General features: G+C 44.5%; 2 protein-coding genes and 1 pseudogene across 4 annotated transcripts in view; 1 reads left to right on the forward strand and 2 right to left on the reverse strand.

Moving 5' to 3' along the window:
- Nucleotides 1-12,559, forward strand: part of efr3a (EFR3 homolog A (S. cerevisiae)) — a 146,132-nt gene that overhangs the window by 56,373 nt on the left and 77,200 nt on the right. The gene's annotated exons all lie outside the window — the stretch shown is intronic.
- LOC138611148 (tripartite motif-containing protein 16-like) lies at nucleotides 2,649-4,894 on the reverse strand (annotated as a pseudogene).
- On the reverse strand, nucleotides 7,073-9,979 carry LOC138612127 (tripartite motif-containing protein 16-like). The gene is made up of 2 exons (XM_069685441.1): nucleotides 9,745-9,979; nucleotides 7,073-9,606 (listed from the first exon to the last, which is right to left on the reverse strand). The coding sequence occupies exon 2, from the start codon at nucleotides 9,411-9,413 to the stop codon at nucleotides 7,722-7,724; it is 1,692 nt and encodes a 563-aa protein (XP_069541542.1). The 5' UTR covers nucleotides 9,414-9,606; nucleotides 9,745-9,979; the 3' UTR covers nucleotides 7,073-7,721.

Below are 12,559 nucleotides of genomic sequence, written 5' to 3' on the forward strand. Positions count from 1 at the left end.
AGCAAACTCAAATATGAGACAAATGCCTCGAAGATGTACACATAATCAAGGGTGTGGACTTGGGTAGGGACGGTGGGGACATGTTCCAAACAATGTCCCTGCTCCTACATCGTCCCCACCGATAGTTCGATATAACAGACAGATCTCTGAATGCAGGTTCAACCTGAGGAGGGATGGTTTGTGTTGGTTACAGCGTGTTAGCGTGATGAAAAACCTCCGACATGCTGAAGTATTAATGAAGTATTAATGAAGTATGATGGAAGAATACATATTGATAATTAACGGAGTGTGAACCGCTCCAAATTTTAAGAACTGTTTTCCAGGCCTGTCTAAAGTGCAAGGAAACATTTTGATACTGGATCTACTAAAAACTAAACTCTGAATACAGTCAGGAAGTGAGTTTTTGTACATTTGTGCTGTTTTAAGATGAAATACAAAAAATCATGTCAGATAAACTTTAAGAAATTGAATTAATCAATAAAAGAACATATATGACTAACTCAATTAGAGGTCGACCGATTGATCGTGTTGGCCGATTCTATAAAAAACTATAATCATTGGCGGATCTGGGCTCCGATAGTAGCAGATGGCTGTGCAGCCTCACCCTTCGATTCCACAGGATCCGTCTCCGGCGCGTTCCGTGTGCGCCGCGACCTGGAGACGATCGCGCCCATTCAAGTCGATGCTCGTGATTCCACAGCACGCGCCGCGGCCCGTCTCCGGCGCGTCCCAGAATCGCCTCTCCGCTCTGCTCCGCTAAAGATACGCACAGGGTCTGTTTTTGAGGCCGCTTCTAGCACGCTTCAAGTTCAACAGAGAAGATCGTTCCAAACAGGAAGTCACACACGCAAGCAGCATACAGCATCCGGTCATTTCAAAATAAAACACCATGTTCAGACCGGTACAGACTCACGTTTTTTCAGTTTATTTTAAGATCAACACACTGAAATCTCGAAAAAAGAACACTTTTAATTAAGAACTATGTACTCCTCCATGGCTGAGGCACAAAAATCACAGAATGATTTCGAGATAAGCAGATAATCAACCTCGGAGGTGCAAACTGAACTCTAGTTTGTGTGTTGCTCTGTTAGCATTGCTGTGATCGCGTGATTTCTCAATTCTCGCGCGATAACGTAGTACTCCCGCGATCTTATGATCTCGCGAATCCAGCTGCTTGGGCCAGCGCTCCGCTGCGCTGCGGACCAGACACGCTTCCTGTGGGCGAGGGCTCGTGCCGTTGACGGACCAGAAACGCGGCGCAGACGGATCCTGTTGGGATCGAGGGGTCAGGCGGGGACGTACATCGCGTGCATTTGCCTTTTTAATGGAGTCTCCATACGTGACATACAGGTAATGCAGGTACCTGGGATAATGAATTAAAGTTAACTTTATAACAGCTTTATTCACAAATTATGATCATGATAAGGTTGTTGTTTATAGTATTGCATCAGTAATGAATTAGACTATCGTTAACTTTCACTGCTGTTCTGCCGAGCTCATGCTGCTGTCTCTGTTTAGCTAGCAAGCGTGCTACAATTTGGCTAGCAGTGAGTGCAAGCCTAGCACAACTAATGGGATCATATCTGATCATTTGAGGGGCACTTCTGCTAAAATATAAGTTTGCGTGAGCAACTCCCGACGATACTCTGAACAACTGTTAGAAAACCATGAAATGCCACTCGAACGTGGAGACCGTGAGAGGGGTGGGTGGGGGCTAAACCTTTGCTGCACCGGGGAACAGCTGACAAGTGGTCCGTGATTCATATTATATCTGACTCGTTTCAGTTTATTTCTCCCCTCAAAAGTTATCTCTGGAATATAACGTAACAATATCAGCTGTCCGCGATACAAGACAGGCAGGCAGGGAGGAAAATAAATCATTTAACTGTTACTTAAATTACTTACCAATGTGGCGTTCTCTCTTCTAAATAATCCAACCACGTAACGTCAACTGTCCATTCATGACATGAAATAACACTTTTTATCCTCCTCACTCCGGTAATGTGCACAAACACTAATAGTTTGTAAGAGTGACGCGCAGCATCTGGCCTGATATACGCCACGGAAGAGCGCATCGACATGTAAACAAATCCAACATATTTCCAACGATGTAATCCAGCAGATCACACTTCAGGAAACTCTCCGTACTTATTATCAAAGTCCAAGTGGCAAAAAACGGGTTTATTAAAAACCTGCGTTTGCAGAAGGTTGCTGTAGCAGTAAAGCACGTCACGGCGTCAACACAAACTGTGAATAACAATGTGTAGGTAAAGTTAAAGGAAAGGAGCGAGAGACTGACACAGGGGCGATACATTCGCTTTCTATATAAGATTCTGATGGTAACTTCTTTGATGCTACTTGAGTTGTGTCTGCTGATTTAGTGTTTCTATTTTTTACTCCCAAATATGCCAGAAAGCTTCCGTGATGATAATAACCATTCATTTGTAACTTTAGTAAAACTTTACTTTATCAGAAAGGTTTTATTAAACCAGCAACTTTAAGAAAACAACTGCAGCATCATTTCAATTTGAAAATGATTCATAAAGTGCAACTTAAATCATTCATGTAGATTGAAATAAATATTAAATATATAAAAGTAAACAATAAAGTTATATATTTATACATTATTTATTTGATAGCCTGTTTAGTTAATAGCTGTATTGAATTGATTTACATGTTTGTTTCTGACATTAGACGGCAGCTGGAGGAAACACAGTCCCTCTATGGGAACAATGTGGGCACAACAACAGAGTTAGATGTTCATCTGCAGATTATATTTTCTTTACTACTTATTTGATCTATTTAGGTATTGATTACTCTTTGAGATTCGTGTTCTGTTGTTTTTATGTGTTTTATGTTTTTATTTTGTTATTTATTTGACATAGACTTTCAGTTCAACAGTTATGTGTCAGGATATGTAAGAAAGACAAACATTGTTCAATTAAATTAGTTTCTTTTTTTTTCGTGGGGTAGGGAGATATCGGCCGGTTAATCGACCTTCAGCTTTTTCAAACTATCGTTATTATATCGGCCTTTAAAAATCCACTATCGGTCGACCTCTAAACTCAATGTAAATGGATAAATGTATTCACAGTTATGTTTATTTTGAACTCCGTGCAAACTTGTTTCTGAAAGAGGAAAAAAAACAGGGAGGAAACGCCACAACAATCAGCTCTCAGCGACAAACATGAAGACAACCAGTAAACCCAAAGTCCAGCACAGAGAGGCTGAGTGAATGTGGTCTGCACTCTGTGGAGGAGAGTCATGGTTTCAGAGATGCTGTAGAAGGACAGAATACCTGCTCTGTGATCCAGGTACACTCCTACTCTGGAGGACCGAGGACCTGAGACAGGAGTGTTCACATTGTTGTACCAAAAGTTATAACTGTTGTTGTTACAACGTAACGCCCAAGATTTGTCATTGTGTCCAAATATACATTCATCCCCGCTCCCTGCTCTGCTGATACTCTTGTATGCGACTGCTACATAAACTCCTCCTCTCCACTCCACCTCCCAGTAACAACGTCCAGTCAGACTCTCTCTACTCAGGACCTGATCCCATCCAGTGAATCTGTCTGGGTGATTAGAATAAGACTGATGTTTACTCATTAGTGTTGCTTTTCTGTCTCCATCAGATAATAACAGCAGTGTGTGTGCTGTGTTTGGATCCAGTGTGATGTCACATGAGTACTGTAAGAACTCAGCTCTGGTCTTGGGCTCTGGTTGTGTCAGTAAAACATCCACTTCAGTCACTGTCTGTGAGATGTTTGTCCATGTCTCCCTCAGAACGTCCTGTAGTTTACCTCTGACCTCTGACACAGCCGCTGTCACAGCCTCAAAGTACCTCAGAGGACGGATCTTGATGCTGGATGAGTCTGTAGATTCACTGAGTGGTGACAGTGAGGGGTAGTCGTGTAGAAACTGGTTGTGATCCTCTGTGAGTGACAGCTCCTCCAGGTCAGCGTCTCTCCTCTTCAGCTCAGTGATCTCCTGCTCCAGCTTCTCCTGAAGCTCTCTGACTCGACTCACTTCAGCTTCCTGCTGGGATCTGACCTGCTGCTTCACATCAGAGCGTCTTTTCTCCATGAGACTGATCAGCTGAGTGAAGATCTTCTCACTGTCCTCCACTGCTTTATCAGCAGAGCGATTGATAGCCTCCACCTGCTGTTGAAGCAGCTTCACATCTTTGTCTCTGTCCTGGATTCTCTGCTGGATGTTTTGTCGACTCACCCCGAGCTCTCTCTGCCTCTCGGTCCTTTCTGCTGCAGCTGTGACTGTGTCGTGGCCTTTATGTACGTCCATTAAACAGAGATAACAGATCGACTGCTGATCAGTACGGCAGAACATCTTCATCACCTCATCATGACGAGAGCAGACGTTCTCCTGGAGCTTCTTGGAGGGCTCCACCAGCTTGTGCTTCTTTAAAGGAGCTGCATTAAAATGAGGCTGCAGGTGTTTCTCACAGTAAGAGGCCAGACACTGCAGACAGGACTTGCAGGCTTTCAGTTTTCTCCCAGTGCAGACATCACAGGCCACATCTTCAGGTCCAGCATAGCAGTGATCAGCAGGAGCAGCTTGGAGTCCAGTCTTCTTCAGCTCCTCCACTAAATCTGCTAACATGGTGTTTTTCAGCAGGACAGGCCTCGGTGTGAAGGTCTGCCTACACTGAGGGCAGCTGTAGACTCTCCTCTCATCCTCTGTATCCCAGTGGCTTTTAATACAGTTCATGCAGTAGCTCTGTCCACAGGGAACAGTCACCGGATCCTTCAGTAGATCCAGACAGATCGAACAAGAGAAGGTTTCCCGGTCCAGCTGAACTCCTTTCTGCGCCATTTCACCTCTCAGTGACAACGACTCAACACTAAAACTAGTTTGAGCTCTGATCTACACATCATGTGTTTGTGCAGTGAGTGTGAGAGCAGGAAGAAGAGGGAGGGGTTATCAAGCTCTGCTTCATTCCAGGAAGAGGAGCGGTGTGAGAGCCATACTTTGTGTTTGTTTCCCATCGAGTTCATTTCTCATTTAAAAACACTTATTTCAACCTCAGGAGGGAAACTGTTCTTTGAATCAGAGGGTTTGTGTTTGAAATAAGCTCTTCTGCTGCTCTTAAAGTACAGTTTGGCTCAATGATGATAATTTAAAACAATAGAAGACAAATAGAGAAATGAATGCTGCAGAAGAAATGACGTCCTCAACCTTTTCTCACCTATAAAGTCCTTTAAGCATATTTGAATGTTGAATGTTAAATTCAACATGTGACTTTGAGTAAAAGGTTTATTTTAGATGCATTTAAGCACATTTATCAAATAAGTTGTTGAAGCTCTGATCTCCACAGGACCTGAATGCACCAGATGATTCGTCCTGCAGCTCACCTGCAGACTGTCCTGACTGGATGAATCTGGAAAATGTAGACGTTTTATACACGCTCGTTTAGTTGGTTGTGAAACAGACTGACATTAATACTGACGCCTCTATCGCCCTGTTCAGACCTGGTGTTATCCACATCATCGTTGGCGTCCTGGGTGATGCGATCACAAGTGGTCAGCTCTAAGCACAGCAGCTCACACCTAGCTTTGACCAGCTTCAAATGGTAGCAGAGTTTTTATGACACGGTGACTGTTTATCCTTCTGCACTTGAACAGAACTTAGAAACATAAATTCATAGTGTTTGAGTTGTCAAAGATATGACTGAATACATCGTCGATAGTTTTGTTTGTAAAGGAGAGATTTTTTTTCGTAACAGGACCAGCAGTTACATCCATCCTTTTATCGATCAATAAACTAGAGAGCGGACGTTCGACTCTTTTTACTCCAGTTTGTATGAGTCACTCACTAAAGAGAGGCGAGTCACTCGAGGCAGTTCCCCAGAGCTTGAATCCCCCACAGGCCCAAGCGCCCATAGAGCATGTGCACTAGAGACTAGCTTCTGGTTTAGCACTACGCTAACACTGATAAATTTGCAGCATTAAACAACGTAAACCATCTCTGAGGTGAACAAAAATAACTCTTGTACAGAGTAGTGGTGATAAGATGATTTTATTTGGAACTGTGTTGTTGTTGAAGTCCGTCGTGCGGTGGGGGCCCAGTGGCATGTTGGCGGAGCGGGTACGAGTGAGTGATTCAGTGAGTGATTCCTGTAACTCGAGTCAGACCTTCAGCTCAGGGCACGGAGCGAGCTGCGGGTGTTTTTCTCACCGGGCTCACGCGCTGGTCTCGCCTCAAACTTGCCCTTCGCAGTGGCTAGGAGCGGGTAGGAGGGGTGGGTCAGTGAACGAGTCAGTGGAGATGAGGACTCGTGACTCCCGAGTCATTAAGAAGAGTTGTTCATTTTGAAAGGATTGATTCATGACTCGCACATCACTACTTCAGACAGATCCTGCAAATCAGTGGTGTACTCAGGAGGGGAGCGGGGGGGCAATTGCCCCCCTTGAGGCCCCCATGTTTGAAAAAATACCGTGGAAGTGCCCTCATGATGCCCCTGTAGTAAATAAGAATGATTAAGCGCCCTCTCAGGTGCCCTTGTAGTGTACTATTGACACATGTTGGAAAACTAGCCTCTGCACCTACTACATGTGAGACAATGTGCCCCCATGGGATGCCTATAGTGGACTCTAGTCGCCCCCATGGCATACAACTGGGGCTCTTTTTATTTTATTTTGGCCCCTGCCCCTCAAACAGCCTGAGCACGCCGCTGCACTGAGGGATTAAAAACTGGAAGTTTGCAGTTCTTCAGATGAAACGGGGGCAGAGAGGATGGCGCCCTCTGACTCCCCTCTCTGTCTTTCTCTTACCGTCTGGAATCTTAAAACAGCACGGGGGAGTTTGAGCTGCAGAATCCAGAGTCTCTTTTCAGGAGAGACTTTGAATACTGCAAAGATTTCAAAATAAGATACCTGGGCTTTCAAACTGCAGGAACATATACAAACTGTGCTGGGGTCTAAAGGGTTAAACCTTGTAGAACTGTTTTAGTCATGATGAGATAACTGATAAGAGACGCCTGTGAAGAGAAGACTCACAGCATCGAGGACAGCTTCCAACCAATGACGACGAGAAGGAAACACTTTGATCCTGTTTGTTTATTCATGATGTCAAAGTTCAGTGTGTTCACACATCACATCAGTAAAGTCTGTTCAATGATTCTTGTTCCTGATTTCATCAACAGATTCACTTCATCCACACCATCAGTTTGTTTGACCACAATCTGAACTATTGATTTCATCATGATCATTGAAGGTTTAAAATACCTCAGAGGACATTTTTCATCCGTTTAAAAAGCAACAAAACTTTTTCATATCAATGTGATTATAGATTTTCTACAAATGTACAAAGTGGTGAAAACAAAATGTGTACGTTAAAGAAAGGTCTGATGCTTTCTCTCTTCACACTCATGAATCACAACAGAAACAACAGCATATCAACGCATCAATACAAACAATCAACAAACATTTAGAGCAGAGAGAAGTTTCTATTTTCACGCAGAGAAATGTCAGTTCAGGTGAACATCGATCATCATGAGCAGTGAAAGCCTCCATGGCTAAACAGACACAGGAAGGAGCGTCACTTAAAGGAGCTCATTTACAGAACACATGAGAAGACGTCAAAGTACCGCCCATCAAGTTTGATTGACAGGTGACAAAGATGTGACAACAATCAGCTCTCAGCAACAAACATGAATAAAAATCAAGCTGAAGAATTAAAACACAGAAGTTAACCTGCTGTCCCTTACATGACTTCTGTCTGTTTCACTTTACACAACTCAGCAGTGGATCCAGGATAACAGATAAACCAAAGTCCAGCACAGAGAGGCTGAGTGAACGTGGTCTGCACTCTGTGGAGGAGAGTCATGGTTTTAGAGATGCTGTAGAAGGACAGAATACCTGCTCTGTGATCCAGGTACACTCCTACTCTGGAGGACCGAGGACCTGAGACAGGAGTGTTCACTTTGTTGTACCAAAAGTTATAACTGTTGTTGTAACATTGTAACGCCCAAGATTTGTCATTGTGTCCAAACCCACATTCAGTCCCCCTCCCTGCTCTGCTGATACTCTTGTATGCGACTGCTACAAAAACTCCTCCTCCTCTCCACTCCACCTCCCAGTAACAACGTCCAGTCAGACTCTCTCTACTCAGGACCTGATCCCATCCAGTGAATCTGTCTGGGTGACTAGAATAAGACTGATGTTTACTCATGAATGTTGCTTTTCTGTCTCCATCAGATAATAACAGCCGTGTGTGTGCTGTGTTTGGATCCAGTGTGATGTCACATGAGTACTGTAAGAACTCCGCTCTGGTCTTGGGCTCTGGTTGTGTCAGTAAAACATCCACTTCAGTCACTGTCTGTGAGATGTTTGTCCATGTCTCCCTCAGAACGTCCTGTAGTTTACCTCTGACCTCTGACACAGCCGCTGTCACAGCCTCAAAGTACCTCAGAGGACGGATCTTGATGCTGGATGAGTCTGTAGATTCACTGAGTGGTGACAGTGAGGGGTAGTCGTGTAGAAACTGGTTGTGATCCTCTGTGAGTGACAGCTCCTCCAGGTCAGCGTCTCTCCTCTTCAGCTCAGTGATCTCCTGCTCCAGCTTCTCCTGAAGCTCTCTGACTCGACTCACTTCAGCTTCCTGCTGGGATCTGACCTGCTGCTTCACATCAGAGCGTCTTTTCTTCATGAGACGGATCAGCTGAGTGAAGATCTTCTCACTGTCCTCCACTGCTTTATCAGCAGAGCGATTGATAGCCTCCACCTGCTGTTGAAGCAGCTTCACATCTTTGTCTCTGTCCTGGATTCTCTGCTGGATGTTTTGTCGACTCACCCCGAGCTCTCTCTGCCTCTCGCTCCTTTCTGCTGCAGCTGAGACTGTGTCGTGGCCTTTATGTTCGTCCATTAAACAGAGATAACAGATCGACTGCTGATCAGTACGGCAGAACATCTTCATCACCTCATCATGACGAGAGCAGACGTTCTCCTGGAGCTTCTTGGAGGGCTCCACCAGCTTGTGTTTCTTTAAAGGAGCTGCATTAAAATGAGGCTGCAGGTGTTTCTCACAGTAAGAGGCCAGACACTGCAGACAGGACTTGCAGGCTTTCAGTTTTCTCCCAGTGCAGACATCACAGGCCACATCTTCAGGTCCAGCATAGCAGTGATCAACAGGAGCAGCTTGGAGTCCAGTCTTCTTCAGCTCCTCCACTAAATCTGCTAACATGGTGTTTTTCAGCAGGACAGGCCTCGGTGTGAAGGTCTGCCTACACTGAGGGCAGCTGTAGACGCTCCTCTTATCCTCTGTATCCCAGTGGCCTTTAATACAGTTCATGCAGTAGCTGTGTCCACAGGAAGTAGTCACCGGATCCTTCAGTAGATCCAGACAGATCGAACAAGAGATTTTTTCTTCGTCCAGGCGGCTTCCTCGTTGTGCCATTTCTCCTCTCAGTGACGGTCAAATAGTTCCTCTTTCTGTGGATAGAAACAGGTTCTGAGCTCTGATGGATAACAACTCTCTGCTCTTGTTGACTTGCTGCAGTGAATGAGGTTTTTCAGCTCCAGCGTTTCACATAAAGGTGTTCACAATGAGGGGGAGGGAACAGAGAATTATCTTGATGGGTCAGAGGTCGCTGTCAGGGAAAGAGGAAGAGTTTTCAACGTGTAACAGGGTGTGTTATCTTCATTTACAGTGTGCAGTAAAAGTAGTTGAACTTAGAACTCTGACACTTTGCTCTCAACAGTTATTCATAAAATGCCCGTCCTCATACCTGCAGATGAGTGAAGGGGAGGGAGCAGAGAATACTTTGATCAGGTGGAGCCGCTGTTTGATAAAGAGGGAGGATATTCAGGTTTTACTGCGTTCCTTAAAGAGCAGGAGACAGGGTGTGTTCGCTCTCAGGAACAACAACAGGTCATTATAGTTGGACTTGAACTTTGACACTTTTTAGATCATTCATAAAGATTTGTAACATCACATCAAACGGTCACATGAAGAAGTTTATAACAAAGTGCAAAGAACAAAACAAACACATGAACAAATGTCTTATTAAATTAAATACATGTCATATTTCCTCCTTAACTCCTGCATCATCTGCAGGAGGTCGGAGCGTGTGCAGCTTCTCTGTAGCACGGAGCGCGTTCAACATATCCAGGATTAAGTTTGATATTCTGGCTTCACTAAGCCTAACAAAAAGGATCAAACGACACAGTCGGAAATCTGTGGTGATAAACTAAATAAACCCAGGGTTTCCATGATGGCCTTCACATAGAAGGGGCGGGGTTTGCAGCATATGACCAATCACAGACATTGACAAAGCTACTGGCAGCAGAGCAGCAGATTTTACAAACTTGGAGCAAACTCAAATATGAGACAAATGCCTCGAAGATGTACACATAATCAAGGGTGTGGACTTGGGTAGGGACGGTGGGGACATGTTCCAAACAATGTCCCTGCTCCTACATCGTCCCCACCGATAGTTCGATATAACAGACAGATCTCTGAATGCAGGTTCAACCTGAGGAGGGATGGTTTGTGTTGGTTACAGCGTGTTAGCGTGATGAAAAACCTCCGACATGCTGAAGTATTAATGAAGTATTAATGAAGTATGATGGAAGAATACATATTGATAATTAACGGAGTGTGAACCGCTCCAAATTTTAAGAACTGTTTTCCAGGCCTGTCTAAAGTGCAAGGAAACATTTTGATACTGGATCTACTAAAAACTAAACTCTGAATACAGTCAGGAAGTGAGTTTTTGTACATTTGTGCTGTTTTAAGATGAAATACAAAAAATCATGTCAGATAAACTTTAAGAAATTGAATTAATCAATAAAAGAACATATATGACTAACTCAATTAGAGGTCGACCGATTGATCGTGTTGGCCGATTCTATAAAAAACTATAATCATTGGCGGATCTGGGCTCCGATAGTAGCAGATGGCTGTGCAGCCTCACCCTTCGATTCCACAGGATCCGTCTCCGGCGCGTTCCGTGTGCGCCGCGACCTGGAGTCGATCGCGCCCATTCAAGTCGATGCTCGTGATTCCACAGCACGCGCCGCGGCCCGTCTCCGGCGCGTCCCAGAATCGCCTCTCCGCTCTGCTCCGCTAAAGATACGCGCAGGGTCTGTTTTTGAGGCCGCTTCAAGCACGCTTCAAGTTCAACAGAGAAGATCGTTCCAAACAGGAAGTCACACACGCAAGCAGCATACAGCATCCGGTCATTTCAAAATAAAACACCATGTTCAGACCGGTACAGACTCACGTTTTTTCAGTTTATTTTAAGATCAACACACTGAAATCTCGAAGAAAGAACACTTTTAATTAAGAACTATGTACTCCTCCATGGCTGAGGCACAAAAATCACAGAATGATTTCGAGATAAGCAGATAATCAACCTCGGAGGTGCAAACTGAACTCTAGTTTGTGTGTTGCTCTGTTAGCATTGCTGTGATCGCGTGATTTCTCAATTCTCGCGCGATAACGTAGTACTCCCGCGATCTTATGATCTCGCGAATCCAGCTGCTTGGGCCAGCGCTCCGCTGCGCTGCGGACCAGACACGCTTCCTGTGGGCGAGGGCTCGTGCCATTGACGGACCAGAATCGCGGCGCAGACGGATCCTGTTGGGATCGAGGGCTCAGGCGGGGATGTACATCGCGTGCATTTGCCTTTTTAATGGAGTCTCCATACGTGACATACAGGTAATGCAGGTACCTGGGATAATGAATTAAAGTTAACTTTATAACAGCTTTATTCACAAATTATGATCATGATAAGGTTGTTGTTTATAGTATTGCATCAGTAATGAATTAGACTATCGTTAACTTTCACTGCTGTTCTGCCGAGCTCATGCTGCTGTCTCTGTTTAGCTAGCAAGCGTGCTACAATTTGGCTAGCAGTGAGTGCAAGCCTAGCACAACTAATGGGATCATATCTGATCATTTGAGGGGCACTTTTGCTAAAATATAAGTTTGCGTGAGCAACTCCCGACGATACTCTGAACAACTTTTAGAAAACCATGAAATGCCACTCGTACGTGGAGACCGTGAGAGGGGTGGGTGGGGGCTAAACCTTTGCTGCACCGGGGAACAGCTGACAAGTGGTCCGTGATTCATATTATATCTGACTCGTTTCAGTTTATTTCTCCCCTCAAAAGTTATCTCTGGAATATAACGTAACAATATCAGCTGTCCGCGATACAAGACAGGCAGGCAGGGAGGAAAATAAATCATTTAACTGTTACTTAAATTACTTACCAATGTGGCGTTCTCTCTTCTAAATAATCCAACCACGTAACGTCAACTGTCCATTCATGACATGAAATAACACTTTTTATCCTCCTCACTCCGGTAATGTGCACAAACACTAATAGTTTGTAAGAGTGACGCGCAGCATCTGGCCTGATATACGCCACGGAAGAGCGCATCGACATGTAAACAAATCCAACATATTTCCAACGATGTAATCCAGCAGATCACACTTCAGGAAACTCTCCGTACTTATTATCAAAGTCCAAGTGGCAAAAAACGGGTTTATTAAAAACCTGCGTTTGCAGAAGGTTGCTGTAGCAGTAAAGCACGTC

Source organism: Semicossyphus pulcher, unplaced genomic scaffold (assembly GCF_022749685.1).
Source record: "Semicossyphus pulcher isolate SPU_LCO1_2020_fin unplaced genomic scaffold, fSemPul1.0.p SCAF_7, whole genome shotgun sequence".
NCBI lineage: Eukaryota > Metazoa > Chordata > Actinopteri > Labriformes > Labridae > Semicossyphus > Semicossyphus pulcher.

Coding starts and splice junctions, on each gene's coding strand:
- LOC138612127 (XM_069685441.1), bottom strand. CDS start 9,413: ATGGCACAACGAGGAAGCCGCCTGGACGAAGAAAAAATCTCTTGTTCG.